General features: G+C 34.8%; 1 protein-coding gene across 1 annotated transcript; it reads right to left on the bottom strand.

The window, feature by feature from the left end:
• Positions 1–17334: 17334 nt before the first annotated feature.
• LOC139890383 (cysteine-rich receptor-like protein kinase 3) lies at positions 17335–17934 on the bottom strand. Its single transcript, XM_071873269.1, has one exon. The coding sequence runs from the start codon at positions 17932–17934 to the stop codon at positions 17335–17337; it is 600 nt and encodes a 199-aa protein (XP_071729370.1).
• Positions 17935–24304: the final 6370 nt, after the last annotated feature.

Here is a 24304-nt window from a genome sequence, read left to right on the forward strand (position 1 = left end):
AGCGTTTTATACTCTTTAATTCGGGTAGTACCTACCCGTTAAGTTCATACTTAGTAGCTAACATACTATTTCAACTACTACAATTCTATATGAAAAACTGATTATAATAATATTTTGCGTTCAAACTTTTACACAATATTTTACAAACTTACAATACCGGTTATTTTACATATAGCATGAAATATAGCACACAATAAATTTGATACAAGATGGTTGTGAAGATAATTCTAGCTAGTACACAAGTCGTTCAGCAAAGGCAATAAAGACACGTAATTCATACGTCCAGAAACAAGTCATGCATTCTGGTTTTACTATGACTACTTCCCATCCTTGGTCTTGTGGAACATAACCATTATGGCCATTGATAAGATAGCGTGTTGTAACGTCGTCAAAGGGACGAGGGTTACGTAATGTCCAACAGTCCTGTAACAATCTAAAAACTTCATTTCTTACCCCAATTACCGACTCCGTCACTTGTGGGAACGTTTTGTTTAATAGTTGTTGCCAGATGTTCTTTTTCTCACTTTGGTGAGAAGCGAACATTACTAACCCATAAGCATAACATGCTTCTTTATGTTGCATGTTAGCCGCTTTTTCTAAATCATGAAGTCCTATATTTGGATACATTGAGTCAAAATAATTTCTTAACCCGTTGCGTAAAATAGCGTTTGGATTCCCGCAATATATGCGTCAAAGTAAACACATCGTAACTTATGGGTTTCCCAATGTGATATCCCCCATCTTTCAAACGAAAGCCTTTTATAAACCAAGGCATTCTTGGAACGTTCTTCGAATGTCTTACAAACTGATCTCGCCTTAAATAGTTGTGCCGAGGAATTCTGACCGACTCTAGACAAGATTTTATCAATCATGTCTCCGGGTAGGTCTCTTAAAATATTGGGTTGTCTATCCATTTTGTGTTTTTATACTGTAAAATAGACAAGAGTTAGATTCATAAAAAAAATACTTATTAATACAAGCAATTTTTACATATATCATAAAGCATAAGCACACTATATTACATATATTACACCACACGAATACAACTATCTTATTCCGACTCGCTCGTTTCTTCTTCTTCTTCTTCCGTTTTGGTTCGTTTTGCCAAGTTTCTAGGGATATATGATGTTCCCCTAATACGAGCCGTCGTTTTCCACATTGGTTTAGAAAAACCTGGTGGTTTAGAGGTTCCCGGGTTATTGTCACAACTTAAGAAATACGGGTGTTGACGATACATATAAAGTTCATCAGGGTTAGAATCAGATTTCTCTATTTTTATGCCCTTTCCCTTATTGTTCTCTTTTGCCTTTTTAAATTCAGTTGGGGTAATTTCTATAACATCATCGGAATCCTCGTCGGGATCCGATTCATCGGAGAATTGGTAATCCTCCTAATATTTTGCTTCCTTGGCGGAAACACCGTTGACCATAATTAACTTTGGTCGGTTGGTTGAGGATTTTCTTCTACTTAACCGTTTTATTATTTCCCCCACTGGTTCTTCTTCCGGTTCCGATTCTTCTTCCAGTTCCGATTCTTCTTCCGGTTCCGACTTTTCTTCCGGTTCCTCTTCGGGAACTTGTGAATCAGTCCACGAATCATTCCAATTTACATTTGACTCTTCATTATTATTAGGTGAGTCAATGGGACTTGTTCTAGAGGTAGACATCTATCACATAATATCAAACACGTTAAGAGATTAATATATCAAATAATATTCACATGTTAAAAATATATAGTTTTCAACAAAATTTGTTAAGCAATCTTTTTTTTTTCAAGTAAACACGGTCGAAGTCCAGACTCACTAATGCATCCTAACAAACTCGATAAGACACACTAATGCAAAATTCTGGTTATCTAAGACCAACGCTCGGATACCAACTGAAATGTCCCGTTCATATTGATTATAAACGTTCCATATTAATTGATTTCGTTGCGAGGTTTTGACCTCTATATGAGATGTTTTACAAAGACTGCATTCATTTTTAAAACAACCATAACCTTTATTTTATCAAAAAGGTTTCAAAAGCATTACGTAGATTATCAAATAATGATAATCTAAAATATACTGTTTACACACGACCATTACATAATGGTTTACAATAGAAATATATTACATCGACATATATTTCTTGAATGCAGTTTTTACATAATATCATACAAACATGGACTCCAAATCTTGTCCTTAGTTTAGTATGCAACAGCGGAAGCTCTTAATATTCACCTGAGAATAAACATGCTTTAAACGTCAACAAAAATGTTGGTGAGTTATAGGTTTAACCTATATATATCAAATCGTAACAATAGACCACAAGATTTCATATTTCAATATACATCCCATACATAGAGATAAAAATCATTCATATGGTGAACACCTGGTAACCGACATTAACAAGATGCATATATAAGAATATCCCCATCATTCCGGGACACCCTTCGGATATGATATAAATTTCGAAGTACTAAAGCATCCGGTACTTTGGATGGGGTTTGTTAGGCCCAATAGATCTATCTTTAGGATTCGCGTCAGTTAGGGTGTCTGTTCCCTAATTCTTAGATTACCAGACTTAATAAAAAGGGGCATATTCGATTTCGATAATTCAACCATAGAATGTAGTTTCACGTACTTGTGTCTATTTTGTAAATCATTTATAAAACCTGCATGTATTCTCATCCCAAAAATATTAGATTTTAAAAGTGGGACTATAACTCACTTTCACAGATTTTTACTTCGTCGAAAAATAAGACTTGGCCACTGGTTGATTCACAAACCTATAACAATATATACATATATATCAAAGTATGTTCAAAATATATTTACAAAACTTTTAATACATTTTGATGTTTTAAGTTTATTAAGTCAGCTGTCCTCGTTAGTAACCTACAACTAGTTGTCCAAAGTTAGATGTACAGAAAAAAATTTGATATATATTATCTTGAATCAATCCACGACCCAGTGTATACACGTCTCACGCTAGATCACAACTCAAAGTATATATATTTTTGAAATCAACCTCAACCCTGTATAGCTAACTCTCACATTACTGCATATAGAGTGTCTATGGTTGTTCCAAATAATATATACACATGTGTCGATATGATATGTCAAAGCATTTGCATACGTGTCTATGGTATCCCAAGATTACATAATATATTAGAATACATGTATAATACAATATAAGTTAGCTAGGATATGATTAATATAGATTTGTTACCAATTTTCACGTTGCTACAACAAGAAAAATTATCCAATCTTGTTTTACCCATAACTTCTTCATTTTAAATCCGTTTTGAGTGAATCAAATTGCTATGGTTTCATATTGAACTCTATTTTATGAATCTAAACAGAAAAAATTATAGGTTTATAGTCGGAAATATAAGTTACAAGTCGTTTTTGTAAAGGTAGTCATTTCAGTCGAAAGAACGACGTCTAGATGACCATTTTAGAAAACAAACTTCCACTTTGAGTTTAACCATGATTTTTGGATATAGTTTCATGTTCATAAGAAAAATCTTTTTTCCAGAAGAACAACTTTTAAATCAAAGTTTATCATAGTTTTTAATTAACTAACCCAAAACAGCCCGCGGTGTTACTACGACGGCGTATGTCCGGTTTTACAGTGTTCTTCGTGTTTCCAGGTTTTAAATCATTAAGTTAGCATATCATATAGATATAGAACATGTGTTTAGTTGATTTTAAAAGTCAAGTAAGAAGGATTAACTTTTGTTTGCGAACAAGTTTAGAATTAACTAAACTATGTTCTAGTGATTACAAGTTTAAACCTTTGAATAAGATAGCTTTATATGTATGAATCGAATGATGTTATGAACATCATTACTACCTCAAGTTTTCTGGATAAAGCTAATGGAAATGAGAAAAATGGATCTAGCTTCAAAGGATCCTTGGATGGCTTGAAAGTTCTTGAAGCAGAATCATGACACGAAAAACAAGTTCAAGTAAGATTTCCACTCGAAATAAGATTGTTATAGTTATAGAAATTGAATCAAAGTTTGAATATGAGTATTACCTTGTATTAGAAAGATATCTGACTGTAAATAAGAAAGATTTCTTGAGGTTGGATGATCAATCTACAACATTGGAAGTAAGCTAGCAAACTTGGAAGTATTCTTGATTTTATGAAACTAGAACTTGTAGAATTTATGAAGAACACTTTGAACTTGAAGATAGAACTTGAGAGAGATCAATTAGATGAAGAAAATTGAAGAATGAAAGTGTTTGTAGGTGTTTTTGGTCGTTGGTGTATGGATTAGATATAAAGGATATGTAATTTTGTTTTCATGTAAATAAGTCATGAATGATTACTCATATTTTTGTAATTTTATGAGATATTTCATGCTAGTTGCCAAATGATGGTTCCCACATGTGTTAAGTGACTCACATGGGCTGCTAAGAGCTGATCATTTGAGTGTATATACCAATAGTACATACATCTAAAAGCTGTGTATTGTACGAGTACGAATACGGGTGCATACGAGTAGAATTGTTGATGAAACTGAACGAGGATGTAATTGTAAGCATTTTTGTTAAGTAGAAGTATTTTGATAAGTGTATTGAAGTCTTTCAAAAGTGTATGAATACATATTAAAACACTACATGTATATAAATTTTAACTGAGTCGTTAAGTCATCGTTAGTCGTTACATGTAAGTGTTGTTTTGAAACCTTTAGGTTAACGATCTTGTTAAATGTTGTTAACCCAATGTTTATAATATCAAATGAGATTTTAAATTATTATATTATCATGATAATATGATGTATGAATATCTCTTAATATGATATATATACATTAAATGTAGTTACAACGATAATCGTTACATATATGTATCGTTTCAAAATCATTAAGTTAGTAGTCTTGCTTTTACATATGTAGTTCATTGTTAATATACTTAATGATATGTTTACATATCATAATATCATGTTAACTATATATATATATATATATATCCATATATATGTCATTATATAGTTTTACAAGTTTTAACATTCGTGAATCACCGGTCAACTTGGGTGGTCAATTGTCTATATGAAACCTATTTCAATTAATTAAGTCTTAACAAGTTTGATTGCTTAACATGTTGGAAACACTTAATCATGTAAATAACAATTTCATTTAATATATATAAACATGGAAAAGTTCGGGTCACTACACATGATCTAGCTTCGGCTATTTTCTATGTGATGTGATACACTATCAATGTGGTACATATAAGCTTAAGAGTTCCCTAGTACTTTCAAATCAATTGGTGATAGAGGAGGTTCCCTAAGCTTATATGCATATATTATGTTCTTTCATTTTTCTATGTGAGACACACAACCCGATTAGCTTCAATATGAAGTCATAAATAATTATTAGAATAGTCATATATAATTCCCCCTCTCAACAATAAACATTATTAGATTGGATTTGACATATCTAGACAATAATTCTGCCTAAAAGAAAAATCAATTAGGCGTATTAGGCGAAATAGAGAAGTGTGATTTTTTTATCACACCAATTTCTTTATATCCACCTAAATTACACTTACTTTTCACATGTATAGCAAGGAGCGAGAGACAAACCTGGATTACTGAACGGATCTCCACTTATGCGATTTATTGTTTTCATAGGAAAACATTCTTGCAGGTATAATTTCATTTATTTCTCCATTATTGCTTATAGAGAAACACTGTTACATCAAATCAAACAAATTAAATCAAATTAGTTAGTTTTCAATATGCAAGTTTAGCAACAATGTACGATAATATGAGGATGAGCTTAAATATCAGTTTGCCTTGTTGAAGAAGAATTCCTTTGTGGTAGAGTAAATTTCAGGGGTTGTTGACATCTCTATTATTTCTTTATAATCTCTCGGCAGTTTAGGTTCCCATAAATCAATGTCCTCCTATACACAGTGGTTAATGTACAATAAACTGAACTTTGGTTTTCTAATATCAAATACATGAAAAGTTACTTGTAATTCCATTGCCCTTTTAAGCTGTAACACCACCTGTTTTGCTGATGGCCGATCATGTCGATCAAATTCTAAACATTGAATAGCGATCATTTGGAAAGTGGTTAGTGATTCTAGCACAATTTGTTCCTTTATACCCTCGAATATCATCTCACTAAGGTTTCCTTTTTTAGAATAGTGACGTTTTGACGTAGGACCTAAAGACTGACTGCGATCCTCACAGCCCTCTGGCAATGCCAATCTCCCACACAACATCTCAATTAGAACAACACCCAATGAATATATATCCGACTCTTGCGATAAGAAACCATTTGCTTTCGGGTCATTATAAGCCAGTGAGCTATAAGCATGATCACTACTAGAATGTTCAACATTCTCAACTTCCCAATATTTGACGCACAATTCCAAATTAGCAATTTTAGCCTTAATGTCCGCATTTAATAGAATGCTGGCACTTTTTATGTCTCTATGAATCCTTGGATGCTCTTGCTCCACATTACGTGTATGTAAAAGCTCCAGTCCTTGTGCAACATCAATGCCAATCTTGAGGCGTTTCGTCCATGTAAGACTAGCATCGTCCAAATGCTTGTGGAGTCTTTCATTATATTCATGCTCATAAACAATGATTCTTTCATCCATTTCAGTACAATAGCCCGCAAGACCGATGATACATTCATGCTTATACCTGAAAAGAACTTCACGCTCTGCCAAAAACTCGTGATGATGCTTCGGATCGGATTTGCTATCCCATCGCTTTAACATAATAATCGTGTTGAATCCATTATCACCAGGAACTTCTCCTTTATTTTCTTCCAGCTCCAAGGCAATTTCTGAAGTTTTTTTGTGGCCAGTTTTATCTCAATAAAGGACATTTGGAAGTTGTACTTACTGCTTTTCTGTAGATAATGTTCGTTAATTATCATCTTCAGTTGTACATTATTCTTAAGAAAATAAAGTTTATACATATCTAAGATCTGCTATCTTGAGTCAAACTAATCTAAGTCTTAGAATTTAACCATGTGTTATATTTGAGTTCGAAAGACTTCGGGCTGAGTCTGCAGACTGAGACTTCTAAGGCTCTGGCAAAATTAAAATCATAATACTTCATACTATCTTGGCATAGGTGTTGTAAAGATCATTGACCCAAAGAAGGCTACATGGTATAGGTGTTGTAATTTTGGTCACATTATTGCACACTTTAAGGTGAAAACTGAAACAACATCTAGGTTTTGCAAATTCTAAAATCCCTAATCATGTATATAAACTTGATTAAGCACTATATGGGCGGTATGCCACGTTATCTACCTATATATCTTTCAAAGAATAATCTCTAGAGGATCAATATATACATACATAAGTCTTTATTCATTAAAAATGATAAATGCCATGTAATTCTAATCCACTATGTAGATGATAATAGTTTGTTCAACTGACGATAAAATGTTTAAATGGTTTACAGATTCAATGTCTAATATTAAATCTGTATGACTGGATAATTAACTTGTTTCTTTATTTAACAAGCAACACAAAAACGTGAAGGCATATTTATAAGCCAGAGTAAATATGAATTATGTACATGATCTACTTATGAACTACTTGTTAGATAATTGTTCTACTATGAGAATCTGTTAATTATTGTAAAAGAGTGAAACCCGTAGGTTATGATGTTTTATTGATTAGTATTTATGTAGATACATAGAAACCCTAGAAATCCTAAACCCACAAACGGGCCGAACTATACTAAATGGGCTAACCATAATCTCTAGTCTAACACTCCCCGCAGTCCGAAAATCGCGAAAGTTAGGACTGGAGCAAAACAATAAACATTAAATAAAGACATAAAAATTTTTTTTTTTTTATTTGTTGCACCGAATAGACTGATTTTGCGGATATCGTTGCGTCTTGCTTGACTTCGTTTCCTTTTCCGTAACGTTTATTTTTTTTATACGTCGTGGCGTTTCTTTACCTAAGGATTGAGCAGGACTTGGGCAAGGAACTCTGTCGACATAAACAATCTTCATCAACGCTGCAAATAAAGTTTTTGACTATATTCTCTTTTTTTTCCGGGGTTTGGAACCTAGTCACGCTAGGCGGCTCAGCCCCACGCCGATTAGGGTTGCATTAAAAATAATGGAAAAGAAAAAAAAAAAAAAAAAAAAAAAAAAAAAAAGAATTGCAATTGTTGGCTTACACGGTAGATGAGGAAAAAAATATATAAACACTAATTTTTATGCTGATAACAAAATAGAAGACAAAGGCATTAGCCTTCAGTTCGTAACACATGGATAATAATTTAAAATAGGTGGCTGAACGTACAAGATAAATAATTGGAAAAGTATTTGTCGGCTAAACATAAATTAGAAAATAGTGGGGTTGTGTGTTCACGAGAGGTTTGACGGCTAAACATGAATTAGAAATATGGATCCCTCCAGATCACCGAATGATCGGTGACCGGAGGATGACAAGCTTGAAAAGGAAGCGGTAGGTCAAAGGGTTAAAGAACCTAGTCTGATACCATGTAAGAGAGTGAAACCCGTAGGTTATGATGTTTTATTGATTAGTATTTATAGAGATACATAGAAATCCTAGAAATCCTAAACCTACAAACGAGCCGGACTATACTAAATGGGCTAACCATAATCTCTAGTCTAACAATTATAAGTTGCATAATGACGAATTTGGAAACCAGCGAGTGTGTTAGGCAACTTACAATGGTAAATATTGATGATAGTTACTTACTTCATAGTCTAGTGATTTCTCAAGTTCTTTTATGATGGCTTCCATTAATGGACGTTGCGCTTGAGTTTCTGCCAAACACTTACATGCAATTGTTATAAACGTCTCCAGAGACTCATCATCGACCCCTCCAGTTATCTTAGGGATGTTTGCATCAGCTTCCAATATTTTAGGATCTACCATTTTCTTCAGTCTTTCCATATCGAAGGGTTGTCCTACTATTATTGATAGAAGCCCAGTCTGATTGTTGGCATAGTAAATTGGATCATATGCCAATCTCCCACATATCATTTCAAATAGGACTACTCCATAAGAGTATATATCTGATGCTTTTTTCAACTTACCCGTTTTCATATATTCGGGATCCAAGTACAAATCTGTGCCAGCAACATGTTCGGTGATGAGGGTACTACATTTAATATTTGCATCATGTAATTTTGAGAGCCCGAAGTCGGAAAGCTTTGCGACCCAATTGCTATCCAAGAGGACGTTTGCACTCTTCATATCACGGTGTATTATCATTTCTTTTTCCTCTGTGCATGTATTGTTAAAATACAATGCAAATTTAGAATAATATGGAATTTGTAAATATGTATGGAAAAATATCTAGATATTAATATGTATAAGGAAATATCTAGATATTAATATGTAAAAGAAATATCTAGATATTTATATGTAGAAAAATCTAGATAATATAGATATTTGTAGGTGAGAAATATCTAGATATTTATCCATGGAAATATCTAGTTTGTAGAAACTTCCATGGACAAGTATAAATATGGGTGAGGAGTTTCATTTGTAATCAAGTTGTGAAAAGAGTGAGTTGAGAAGTAGAGAAGAAGTAAGAAGTGAGAAAAGTGTGAGTAAAGAAGAAAAGCCTGTAAGTAAGTAATATTGTAATTGTATTTTATATTAATAAAAGTGTTCTTTGTTAAGTTTCCCGGTTAAGCCTTAGTTTGTGTTTAAGTTCTTAATGCACTTGTGTTGTTCTTATTATATGGTCGGCTCTGCTGCCTAAGTGATACATGGACGGTTATACCGCCTGAATGATATATGGTCGACACTGTCGCCTAAGCATTATTGTGCACTAAGGATTCATAAAATTAAAGGCTAACCAACGTCAAAGTGTTGGTCTAGTGAGTGAGTATAACCTAGGTCCTCTATAGTGGGTGTGTTGGGCTCGTCGAAGCATCCAACAATTGGTAAACGTTGGACGTTTACAAATGCTTGTTTTCACCAAGGCTCTAAGGGAGATTCTGTCGGAGCACAGTTAGGAACTGTGAAAGCTCATCGGTCAGGGACCAAGCTTATTGGACGTTGGACGTCATGATGGCAGATCTTGCAAGTACGAGCTGTGGAATCAAGAGTCTCAATAACCACAACTATGGTTATTGGCGGACTTGTATACAATCCTACCTACAAGGACAGGATTTATGGGAAATAGTTGCTGGTAATGACACAACGCCTCCACCGAAAGAAAATGCTGAAGCCTTGAGAAAATGGAACATCAAGGCCGGGAAGGCTTTATTTATATTGAAGACTACAATCGAGGAGGATCTATTGGAGCACATCCGTGACGAGAAAACACCAAAGGCAGCTTGGGAAACTTTTGAAAAATTGTTTTCAAAGAAGAATGAAGCACGCCTCCAGCTCTTGGAAAATGAAACTCATCTCGCAGGTATCTCACAAGGAAGTCTATCTATTTCTCAGTATTTCACCAAGGTGAAATCTATTTGTCGTGAGATATCTCAACTTGCTCCTAAAGAGAAAGTGAGTGATGCAAGGATGAAGAGAATTATCATCCACGGCTTAAGATCCGAGTATAATGGATTTATAGCCGCTGTGAGAGGATAGCCTACTCAACCATCATTAATAGAGCTGGAGAATCTATTGGCTAATCAAGAGGCATTAGCCAAGCAGATGAATGAAGTAACCATAAAAGACGGAGAAGATGCACTCTTCACCAATAAGAAGAAAGCAACATCTCGAAGACAAGAGGCGATGAAAGAAAGTAAGACATATGGGTGGAAGGGTCACCCAAAATCAAAAGGCAACGCTTCAGGGGGAGCTCAACAAGGAAGAAGAGATCATCGCCAACAAGACGGGAAAAATGATAAGAGCAAGAATGGTGAATGCTTCAATTGTGGCAAGAAGGGTCATTTTGCTCGAGATTGTAAATTCCCCAAAATGCGAACTTTCGAAGAAAATGTGGCCACCGCAAGAGATGAGAAGAAAGAGGTCACATTCGAAGCAACCATTAATAAGGAAACATGGTATGCAGAAGCTGGATTTTCTGTTGAAGCTGGCATGGATGATCAAGCTCTTGCAGCAACCTTAAAGTCAACAATAAACTACAAAGATGATTGGATCATCGATTCTGGGTGCTCAAATCATATGACCAATGATGAGACGAAGCTGCAAGAAATGGATGATTATAAAGGAAAGAGAGTCGTGTTGACAGCTGACAATTCAAGGTTGTCTATTTCTCACATTGGAAAGACAATAATTCCAAATGAAGGCGGCTCTCATAAGCTCCAACTCGAGAAGGTGTATCTTGTCCCTGGCCTAAAGAAGAATTTGCTCTCAGTACCACAATTAACAGAAGAAGGGAACTATGTGCTCTTTGGACCAGAAGATGTGTCCGTATTCAAGAGAGTGAAGGTGGTTGGCAATCCAATTATGCAAGGAAGAAGAATAGAGTCGGTCTATGTACTATCTGCTGAAACATCATATGTGGATAAGACTCGAAAGAATGAGACGGCTGATCTTTGGCATGAACGTCTTGGGCATGTGGGCTACAACAAGTTAAAGGAGATGATGGTGAAACACATAGTAAATGGGCTTCTTCAAATTGATATCCGAACAGATACAATATGTGCTGGATGTCAATTTGGAAAAGCTCATCAATTGCCATTCAAGGAGTCACAACATCAGTCCAAGACACCACTTGAGCTTATACACTCAGACGTTTTTGGCCCAGTGAAATAAACATCACTTGGAGGAATGAAGTATATGGTGACATTCATTGATGACTTCTCAAGGTATGTGTGGGTTTACTTCATGAAGGAAAAGTTGGAGACTTTTCAGAAGTTTAAAGAGTTCAAGAAGAAGATAGAAAGTGAGCTCAATAATAAGATTAGGTGCTTACGCACAGATAATGGAGGAGAATATTTATCGACTGAGTTCAATATCTATCTTGAGAAGCACAAGATTAGAAGACAATTAACTTGTCCCAATACTCCACAACAAAATGGAGTCGCAGAATCGTCACCTTGCCGAAACTTGTAGAAGTATGCTTCATGGTAAGAATGTGCCAGGAAGATTTTGGGCTGAATGTATGAGAACGGCATCATACGTGATAAATAGGCTTCCACAAACAAAGTTGGGGCATATTTCACCGTATGAAAGATTATGGAAGATCAAGCCGACCATCAACCATCTCAAAGTTTTTGGATGTGTATGCTACGTTTTCGTGCCAGATCATCTACGAAGCAAATTTGATAAGAAGACAATTCGGTGCATTTTTATCGGTTATGATGAATCAAGAAAAGGATGGAGATACTGTGATCCAAATACTGGAAAGTGCCATACTTTAAGAAATGTGGTATTTGATGAAGCTTCTTCATGGTGGTCACCACAAAAGATAGAGCTTCCAGAATCTCATAAATTAGAAGAAGTCCCAGAAGAAAGAGAAGAATGTGAAGAGCACGTATTGGATCCAACTAAATAAGGAGAAGGGTCGTACTCTAAGGAAAAGAGTCCATGGAAAACTGGTGTACATCAATCTATATCCGAGGAGGTTCGTCCAAGCCAAAAGGAAGTCGAGGAGCATGCACAAGAACTAAGGAGATCAACAAGGCCGAGACAACCTAATCCGAGGTATGCCAATGCTGCTCATGTGGATGAATCAATACCTATTGAGCCTTCTACTTATGAAGAAGCAGCACAAAGTCGAGAATGGCAGAAAGCGATGGAAGAAGAAATTAATGCACTAAAAGAAAACCAGACATGGAGTTTAGTTCCAAAGCCAAAAGATGTAAAACCAATATCTTGTAAATGGGTGTACAAGGTGAAGACTAGATCAGATGGCTCCGTTGAAAAGTATAAAGCTCGACTTGTTGCTAGAGGTTTTTCTCAACAATATGGGCTGGATTATGAAGAAACGTTTAATCCAGTGGCGAAGATCACAACAATTCGAGCTCTACTAGCTTTAGCTGCTAGCAAATCTTGGAAGCTGTAGCAGATGGATGTCAAGAATACTTTCTTACATGGAGAACTTGACAAAAGCATTTATATGGAGCAACCAAGAGGCTTTGAGAACAAGATCTATCCTGAGCATGTCTGCAAATTAAAGAAGGCACTATATGGCTTGAAGCAGGCTCCAAGAGCTTGGTACGGGAAAATTGGTGAGTTCTTGGTACAAAGTGGTTTCACAGTTGCTCCTTCAGATTCTAGTTTATTTGTGAAACAAGATCAAGGAAAACTAGCCATAGTGCTAGTATATGTGGATGACTTAATCATCACGGGAGATCACTATGAGGAGATCCAAAGAACAAGAGAGAATATGTCTATCAGATTTCATATGAAGGAGCTTGGAGAACTCAAACATTTTCTTGGACTCGAAATAGAGCAGAAAAGAGAAGGATTATTTCTAGGACAACAGAAATATGCGCGAGATCTTTTACAAAAGTACAGAATGCTTAATTGCAAACCTATCTCAACTCCGATGGATCCGAATACAAAACTACGAGCAGATGAAGGAAAAAGTCTTCAAGATGTTACCATGTATCGAAAGATGGTCGAAAGTCTTATTTATCTCACACTAAGCCGGCCAGACATATCTTATGCAGTTGGAGTGGTTAGTCGATACATGAGCAATCCGAAGAAGCCTCACCTTGATGTTGTACGACGCATCTTAAGGTATGTTAAAGACACTATCAACTTTGGTATTTTATACAAGAAAACAAAAGAATGTCACGTGACTGGATATTGTGACGCCGATTACGCTGGAGACTATGATACACGATGGTCAACTACTGGATACATGTTTAGTCTTGGATCAGGAGTAATATCATGGTGCAGCAAGAGACAACCAACTGTATCCTTATCAAGCACTGAAGCAGAATATCGATCGGCGGCATCAGCAACACAAGAAATTATGTGGTTGAAGCAACTAATGGAAGATCTTCATCAATCAACAGATTATCAAGTAAAACTTTTATGCGATAATCTATCAGCTATTCGATTAGCAGAGAATCCAGTCTTCCATGCAAGAACAAAACATATAGAAGTGCACTATCACTATGTTCGCGAGAAGGTCCTCGAAGGGGAGATCAAGATGATGCCAACAAAGACAGATGAACAGGTTGCAGATATATTCACCAAGAGCCTAAGTAAACTGAAGTTTACAAAATTCAGAGAAGCACTTGGAATGGTCTGCAAGTCATCGTTGGAAGAAAATTTGCATTGAGGGGGAGTGTTAAAATACAATGCAAATTTAGAATAATATGGAATTTGTAAATATGTATGGAAAAATATCTAGATATTAATATGTATAAGGAAATATCTAGATATTAATATGTAAAAGAAATATCTAGATATTTATATGTAGAAAAATCTAGATAATATAGATATTTGTAGGTGAGAAATATCTAGATATTTATCCATGGAAATATCTAGTGTGTAGAAACTTCCATGGACAAGTATAAATATGGGTGAGGAGTTTCATTTGTAATCAAGTTGTGAAAAGAGTGAGTTGAGAAGTAGAGAAGAAGTAAGAAGTGAGAAGAGTGTGAGTAGAGAAGAAAAGCCTGTAAGTAAGTAATATTGTAATTGTATTTTATATTAATAAAAGTGTTCTTTGTTAAGTTTCTCGGTTAAGCCTTAATTTGTGTTTAAGTTCTTAGTGCACTTGTGTTGTTCTTATTATATGGTCGGCTCTACCGCCTAAGTGATACATGGTCGGTTATACCGCCTGAATGATATATGGTCGACACTGTCGCCTAAGCATTATTGTGCACTAAAGATTCATAAAATTAAAGGCTAACCAACGTCAAAATGTTGGTCTAGTGAGTGAGTATAACCTAGGTCCTCTATAGTGGGTGTATCCCAACATGTATGTAGGTAATTCAGTCCATGTGCGATATCAAGACATATTTGTATACGCTGAGCCCAATTAAGATTTATCAGGTTATCCGGGTTACCTAAGTAACTTTCAAGGCTTCCATTAGAAGCATATTTGTAAATTAGAATCATTTCGTGACCTTCATCACAATAACCAAGAAGAGAGACTACGTTTGGATGCTTACAATTACTAAGCAGTTCAATTTCTCTAATGAACCCTTGTTCTCCTTGCATGTCTTCTCTCTGAAAGATGCATTTAATAGCTACTGTACTACGTACCCTAGTAAATTTACCTCCAATCTTACCTTTGATTGCAGATGAATTTGTTCCATCAATATGATACAAGTCTGCGTTGTACACCATACCGAAACCACCTGAACCAATTTTATACATTTCAGAAAAATGTTGGGTGGCCAATTGTATATCGCTCAATCGTATTTTTAAGTGATCCACCACTACAACAAATTTGCTAATTAACCACTCATAAATTTACACACTTTTAAAAAATGTGTACTTTTTTGCTAAATTCCTCACACTTGTAAATGTATGTAAATGTATTACATTTATAAGTGTAGAATATCATTTAAGTTTCACACATAAAAGTGTGGGGAAAAAAGTTCACACTAATTTGTGTGTATAATTATAAATATAACCACACTTAAGAGTGTTGAGTTAATTTTGTCGCACTAGATTTGTTCACGCTCCCCCTTATGTGAAGAAATAAGGTGTAACAAATTTTACTCATATTTTTAAATGTGATTAAATTTGTGTTTGTACACACTAATAAGTGTGAACAAACTTTTCCTACAATTTTAAGTATGAAATTTGAATAACATTCAACATTTATAAATGTAACAAACTTATACATATTTATAAGTGTGAGGAATTTGACAAAAAGCTCACACTTTCTTATAAATGTGTAAAAATATGCGTGAACAATTGATAAATTTATTGTAGTGCACATTTTTTCCCTGCAACAAACCCTTGCAGTTTATCGCTCACTCGAATTCAACAGTTTATAGAATTATCTCAAAATTTTGTTTTTTATCTTACATACAAATGTTTTAATCGTTTTTTAATTAGCTTTTATTTGAAACAGATAGAATGGCCAATGTAAAATCATTTTTTCTAATAAAATTGACTTGATCAAAATTTAATCATGTAACATACAATGAAAAATAGTTACCTTCAAGTGGCTAGATATTCTACTCTCAGCGGCAGCCTCAGTAGCGTGTTCCTTTAGTATGAATTTCAATAAACGAGCGTGTAGGTCGTTAATTATTAATATATGACCAAATCAATTGAAAGGTAGAAATTAAGAAATATCAAGCGAGGGTTACATATAAGTATACCTGACAAACGGGTCGGTTTGGGTAACGGGTCAAAACGGTTTTGGGTTAAAATAGGTCTTTTGTCAAATGGATAAAAATTTTAAATTGGGTCCAAAAGGGTCAGATTGGGTCATTTTGGGTTACAGGTCAAAACGGGTAATGGGTCTAATGGGTCAAATAGGTCCAAACGGGTCATATACTTTTACATTTGTTATATTGTTTTATTTATTATTTATATTTATTTAGTATATATATAAGAAAATATTATTAATATACATAATAATAATAATTGATATATTAATAATTCTTCCGGTGGGTGGAGAATTCTTTCTCGACTTGTGGTTAGAGAAACGACTTCTCTTCTATTTTAGGGTAGAGGCAGGATTGTCTACATCTCACCTCCCTCATACCTCGCATGTGCGGGATTGGGTTTTTTTGTTGTTGTTGTTGTATAATAATAATTGATATAATTATTTATTATATTGTTGTTGTTGTCGTTGTGTAAATAATTGATATAACCATTAATGCTTTCATAAATGATTGACGGATGAAACTTCTTATGTTCGACCCATTTGACCCATTCACCATACCCATTAGACTTAATTATTGAACTTTAGGATTTGATACCTATTTGACCCGATCTTTCATATTTTATATAAGACCCAATAGGATGGAGAAAAACTCATTGGACCTTTTTTAAGCTTTGGTTTACATTTCCAGGCCTAATTTTTTTCAAGACCCAATTGACCCGAAAGGTTAACCCATTTGACCCAAATTTGAGAATATGCGTCTCGATTGCCAGGTATATATATAAGGGCTTACTTGAGTTTGATCATGTTTTCGTTGAAGTTGCAAAGCTTTCTCAAGTTTTCTGACCACCTGATCTATATCTGGACGTTGTGATCGTACCTCCTTTATGCAATAGTATGAGGTTTCTGAGAAGATGCTGAGTGATTGCAGGTTAATTTATTTTCGTAGATCTGAATCGATCATATCATCCAATCTTTTCTCTTCATAATGTTGTCTTGCCAATCGAGGGAAATACCAACGATCCTCCCCCTCGTTTGGTTGGGTATATATTGATGCTTCCCTCCCAAACAAGACTTCAAATAGAACAACTCCAAATGAGAAAACATCCGACTTATGATTCAAACATTTAGTATCGTCATATGTGATTATGTGGGATCTCTATACCCCGATTTGTCCCAGTATTCACTTGGTCGGTGAACATCACCCGTTTTAGCTGTCATGGAATATCTAAAACCATATAACTTGGGTTCCCAGTTATCATCTAGTAAAATTTTCGAGCTCTTAATATTACCATGTATTATACTTCTACCATTACTTCCAACTGTGACATCATTATGTAGGTAACTCAAAGCGTGCGCAACACCGACACATATATGCAGTCTTTGCATCCATGTGAGTGTTTGAGAGTCACTTAAATATTTGTTGAGACTTCCGTTGGCTACATACTTGCTTATGAGTATTTCATCATCATCACAACTCTCAGATATCTTAAAAATAGAGTGGATGTTTTTATTATTAACCCAGTAAGAAATAAGGACCTCGTTGTGTGCAGCTTTTGACACTCCATATAGTCGTGCCAAAATATTGGTCAACTGTCCTGATTTTGAAATTAGTTGTCCTTTGTAAAGCTTTACACCAGTTGATCTTCCTTGTGAGATGAGATTTTCATCAGCAAAGTTGTTAGTGGCTGTTGTTCTCTCTTCATATGGTATTTCTATGCTATCAAGGTATTCATCGATTGTCATCATCAGTCTGTTAGTGGATGATCAGGGCATGATGTTTAGGGGATTGATCAAGTACTTATTTAAAGACTAACAACAACTAATAAAATAAGGTGAAAATCCAGGAATTGGAGAGGATACTGATTATTGTAAAATTGATTAACTTGTAAACTTGTAAATTACTAACATACAAATAAATATGCATAAAACAAATATTAAACTACAAGATGCAACATAAAGAATCAGTAAATTAATGTGCATTAACATTGTTTGTTACTTTGTTACAAGACATAAAGCCAACTGAAAATATCATATGAAGGCCAGATAAAGATGATTACCTATTAAGATCAAGCAGCAATAGCGATGAAACTCAAGAAAAGATACTGGTACGTTGGGATGGGTTGTATTTATATATTTATATAGAAATACAAGTAGGTTAATTTGGTGAAGGTAAACATATCTAGGAAAAAATACAGAATATTTACATATATTGACCATATTACCCTTTTGTTAATTTTATCATGACAAAATTGCTAAAACAGTGCATGCGTTTTTTTGTTTTTGCTTGAATAGTCACTACCAATTATAACCTTTACGATTAGTCACTAAATTTGATTTTTTTGGTCCCAAATACACCCCTTAACCTAATGACAAATAACAGCCCGTTAAGTTTCAACCATGTGACTCTCACTTGTTATAGTTGGATGGCTGTTACTGTGATCATGTTATTGAGTGTTAAAATACAATGCAAATTTAGAATAATATGGAATTAGTTAATGTATATGGGTAAAATATCTAGATATTAATATGTATATGAAAAATATCTAGATATTAAAATGTAAGGAAAAATCTAGATATTTATGTGTGTAAGAAATATCTAGATATTTATATGTATAAAAATATCTAGATATTTATATATATCCATGGAAATATCTAGTTTCTAGAAACTTCCATGGAGTAGTATAAATATAGGTGGGTGTTTCATTTGTGTAAGGTGTGAAGTTGTGAGAGTGAAATAAGAAGTGAGTTGTGAAGAAGAGAAGAAGAGTGTGAGTTAGCGAAAGTAGAGAAGAGAAAGCTTGTAAGTAATATTGTAATTGTAATTTAATATAAGTGTTTTTGTTAAGTTTCTCGATCAAGCCTTAGTTTGTGTTTAAGTTCTTAGTGCACTTTTGTTGTTCTTATTATATGGTCGGCTCTGTCGCCTAAGTAATACATGGTCGGTTATACCGCCTAAAGATATATGGTCGACACTGTCGCCTAAGTACATTGTGCACTAAGGATTTATAAAATTAAAGGCTAACCAACGTCAAAGTGTTGGTGTAGTGAGTCTAGTATAGTCTAGGTCCTCTATAGTGGGTGTGTTGGGCTCGTCGAAGCTTCCAACATTGAGGAATCTGATGATCTAGGATTTTGGAACTCGTTGTTTCTTCTTTGGGTTCCATTTTCTTTCTTTGTTGATTGTGTTTCTTTGGGTTTCGGAAGTCGTTGCTTCTTCTTAATCACGTGAGAATCAGATGGAACATAATGGATGGTTATCTGTTGTTAAGTAAAAGGATGTATTTAAGAAAAAAACGAATTTAGTGTAATCGTGCAAGTTTTAATTGGAAGTGGCCATTTAACCAAAAACGTACAAATACAGGGACTATTTTATCAATTATCTCTTTCATCATTTAGGGTGCGTTTGTTTGCCTCTTAATGGAATGATTCAGTGCTGAATGCTGAACCATTCAGCATTCAGTGCGTTTGTTTCTGACCTCTGAATGACATATGGTGCTGAATGGTTCAGAATTCAGTGCTGAACCATTCAGAGATGAAACACTCTCTTAATCATTAAGAGCTTAATTTTTCAGTAATTCTCCCCAAATCATATCATGAACATTTAACTAACAAGTATATTTCATGTTACACTTTGATACGGTGATTTTACTCAGTTTATATCGTTCATTTTAAATGATTATCAAACAGCTTATTTTCATTCAGAACAAACTTTATTCAGAGGCTTTGAATCATTCAGATTCTGAACCATTCAGCGCTAAATCATTCAGTTTTATCAAACGCACCCTTAGCCTTTGTTGTTCCGAAAACCTAATTAAACATCATCCATGAACGTCATTAAAGGACGACGACTCCTAATCTGATTCTTATTCTTCGACCCTTCACATATACGAGTAATCACTATGAACTCTTAAAACTTCGTTAGTTGATCATGTTGATAATCGTTAGGCGATAACTGCTATTGTAGGTTAAAAGTAAAAGAAAAATATCGATATGTCTATAATCTCGAGTTCTGATTTGGATAAGTTAGGAAGAATAATTGAGTTGATAAGGGCATAATTCTCAATACAAACACAATCAAAAGAACTAATTTAAGATATATAACCAAGAGGAAGAAATATTGATTGATCTCGAAGATGAAATAATAAGTATAAGGAGTTTTTGGAAATACGTACCAAAAAGTTATATTTACACAATTTCAATTACTAGAAAGAAAGAAGAAGAAACATCGATCCTTTAATTTCAATTTGAAAACAACACCTACTGATTATAGCAAAATAGCGTCTGTATCAGTAATCCCTTGAATTCAAATTTGTTTCCAAAGTAGTAGAGGTAAAATAGATAGTTTACAAATGGTTCTTTTAGTTTCCTTTTTACATGTGATTCTGTTTGGGGAAGAAGGAGTGTCTAATTAGTTCTCTTAATCTCAAAGTACTTGTGTATGAATTAAACTAGAGTGTGTCCTTTCTTTTATTTACTTTCGAATTAAAATATATGCAATAATATTTTTTTTCAATAATCTTGTCAATTCTTACAGTTGATGAGTTAACATGTGTGTTTGGATGAATTGACCGTGTTAGTGCATATTTTGTAATCCCTAGTTCCATGAACTTTAACGTTTTATTTGATCATGTTGTAACCTGCAATATTGTTAAACGTTGATTGTCGAGTTGTTATTTTATATTTGTAAACGTTTAAATGTAATCTGTAATGTTACTCGACAGTCGGCCGACTGACATAGTCAGTCGACCGACTGTCAACCACAGTCGACCGACATAGGAACTGAGGTATTTAAGCCAAGTTAATCTCCACTAATTTGGTTAATCACTCTGCATATTTTCACACACATAAACAGTTCCAGGTCGGGTCTGTCTCTCAATCTTCATGTCCAAATACCACAGAATGTCAGTCTAGGCTTCGTGTTTATCAAGATCTAATCTTGGTTTGACTTGTACGAACCCGAAAACCCATAGATATTCGTTTAAGCTCGTTCTAGTGTTATTCCACCTCTAGATCGTGTTAGATTGATTCTAAGATCCTCTCCCAGCGTCTACAAATTGGTATCAGAGCACATGGCTTGCTGAATCAATTGTTTTAAACGAGTTCTTGGTATATTTTTGGGTCAAAAATTGGTTTTGGATTGAATTTTGTATACTTTTACGTTAAACTTTTACAGTCGACCGACTTAGGTGTCAATCGACCGATTTTCATGTATTTCGACCGATTGTCACTAGTTCGACCGATTAACGTTAGTTCAACCGATTGTCTTAAAACCGACCGACTTTAGTTCTAAACCAACCGACTTTAGTTCTAAACCGACCGACTTTAGTTCTAAACCGACCGATTGAAGAAACATCTACCGATTGAGAAAAGTAATACCATTTGGTTAAATGTAAACAGAACTTCGACCGAATAACCATTGACAATCGACCGACTGTAACTGTTCATCGACCGACTGTCAATCACAGTCGACCGACTTTGGATCAGATTCAACCTTACTTAATTTTAACGATGTCTGATCAGGCAATGGCAATTACTTCCGGCGTTCAAAACATTTTACTATCTGATAGTGAATCAGGCAGTGCCAATCGTGCTCCTAGACTTGATAATACAAATGATTACATTAGATGGAGGTCTAGGTTTATGAATTACATTAGAGGCCTTGATCCTAGAATGTGGGATTTGATACAACATGAATATAAAGAGCCTTTAGGTACTGATGGTAATAGTAAAAAGTATGAAGATTACAGCGTGACAGAAAAAGAAACATATGCCTTAGAATGTAGATGTTATGCTCAATTGACTCAGGGTTTAGATGGTGATATTTATCATCAATATCAAATGCATTTAACATCTTATTCTCTTTGGAATGCTATTAAGATAGGTGTAGAAGGAAATAAGGCGTATCGTGAAAAGAAAGCTAAAGTAATCAAAAGTGAATGAAAAAGGTTTGCTGCTCTAAGTCATGAAACATTAGAGGAGACAATCATTCGTTATCGTCATCTTGTCTCTGAATTGGGTAACTTAGGTGTAGAAGTTACAGAACAAAAAGCTATCAAACAATTAACAGATGGTTTACCACACAAGTGGAATGCATTTATTGAACAGATAGAAGATAGAGCTTCGTCTGCTGGTGAATCACTGACCCTAGATAAATTCACATCAAAATTGATGGTAAAGGACTTGGATATGGAAACCAAGAAGAAACGTCTTGAGGGTCAGCAGAGTCCTATAATTTACAAAGCTGGTACTTATGGATTGAGTAATATTCATGCTCCCTTACAAACAGCATTTGTTTCTAGTGATAGTGCTGTAAATAGATCACAACCTGCTCAAAATGTGATGTTTCAAACCCAGGTAAATAAGCCTATTAGTACAAATCAGTCCACCATTAGACAGGATCCAAAAACTGTAGTTCTCAACACTGAGAATTTAAGAACTAGGCCCCTTTCAGTTGTAGAGGAAGATATGGCTTTAGTTGCTTTGGTAGTTAATTCTTATAATGAAATGGTTGGTGGTCAAATTGGTAATGCTCATTTAGAAGCAGAAGATTATGAGCAGATTGACGAGGATGAACTTGAAAAGATGGATATCCTCTGGGCTATGGGTAGTGTGATTAGACGAGCGAAGAAATTTCTGAAAAGGACAGGTCAACAGAGCTTAGGTGTTACTAGAGATACTAAGTTAGGCTTTGATATGTCAAAAGTGAGATGTTTCAATTGCAATGAGTTAGGACACTTCAAAAGAACATGTACCAGGCCACAGAAAACTGGTTTTCACAACCCATTTCACAATCAGTATAATAAGACAAAGGTTAATGTGCCAGTTGAAACAACTAGCAGTGATACTATCAGAAATGATAAAGCAAAAGGCTTAATTGCAACATATTCAGACGAAGGTTGTGATTGGACAGTATTTGCTGATGATGAGAATCATGCTAATGTTGTTAGAATGCCTAAGACTGAAGAAGAAACTGAAAGCGAGAAACAAGAGAGAGAGAAAGCTGGTTGTGTTGGTACTGCGAATGAATGCATGTGTTACATCTGCAAGATTGAAGCAAGAATTGAGCGAACTTATGCAATGATCAGATATGTTAGAAGAGGTGTTCTTAACAAGAGAGTGTATGAGAAGTTCAAATACGCAATGCACAATGATGGCGATGTATGGACTAATTACAGTAGTTCATCTTCATCAGATGGCGAAACTATTGTGGTAGATGATGTCAAGACTTCAGTTGAGTTGAGTAATTCTGACTGTTCCAGTTCTAGTTCAGAATCTGAACCTGAATCAGAGACTGAAGAAAAGGAATATGCGTTCATGGCAAACACATCAAGTGACTCTAAGGTACAAACTGAATTTCCTTTAGTATGTAACGATTGTGCTGATCATAAGTTAGAAATTGCTAAACTTGAATCCATAGTTTCTAAACTGAATGATATCCCCTTAGGATGTATTTATTGTCCTGAAGTAAAACAGGAACTTAGGATTGTTAAAGCAGCTTATCTTGAGGTAAAAGGCCTATACGAGACTAATTTAATTCAGTTTAACAATAAAAGGGAATTCAGGGAGACAATCAAAACTCTAGAAAATCAAGTTCATGATTTACGAGCTACAATTTCAGGTGACCAAAAGGCCATAATGATGTACTTAAATCAACTTGAATGTGCTAAGAGAGAAAAGGAAGAGTTTAAGATTAAGTATGAGTCAGAAAAGGCTAGAAATGACACTTGGCAGCGAATGTCATATGTCATTGACTATACTGTCTATAACAAGAATGATGGTAAAAAGGGTTTAGGTTATAAAGAGTGTCCTCCTTCTCTTAGGAATGAGTACATTAATAAACCTTCTGATTCTTGCCTTAGTGAAATCCTAAGTGTTAAGCCTGTAGAGAATGAAAAATCAGATAGCACTAAGCCGGTTGTTGAAGACTTAGCGGAGGACGGTAAATCTGATTCAGAGTATGAAAAAGTTTCTGAGTTTGTAACACCAAAATCCAAACCAATCACTATCCTGAAAAATCCATTGAATGCTAGTAAGGCTAGTGAAAGCAGACAACCCACACCTAGAAAACAAGTAAGCACTAGGAACTCTAATGGAAAGAAAATATTTCAGACAC

The sequence above is a fragment of the Rutidosis leptorrhynchoides genome, chromosome 2 (assembly GCF_046630445.1).
Source record: "Rutidosis leptorrhynchoides isolate AG116_Rl617_1_P2 chromosome 2, CSIRO_AGI_Rlap_v1, whole genome shotgun sequence".
NCBI lineage: Eukaryota > Viridiplantae > Streptophyta > Magnoliopsida > Asterales > Asteraceae > Rutidosis > Rutidosis leptorrhynchoides.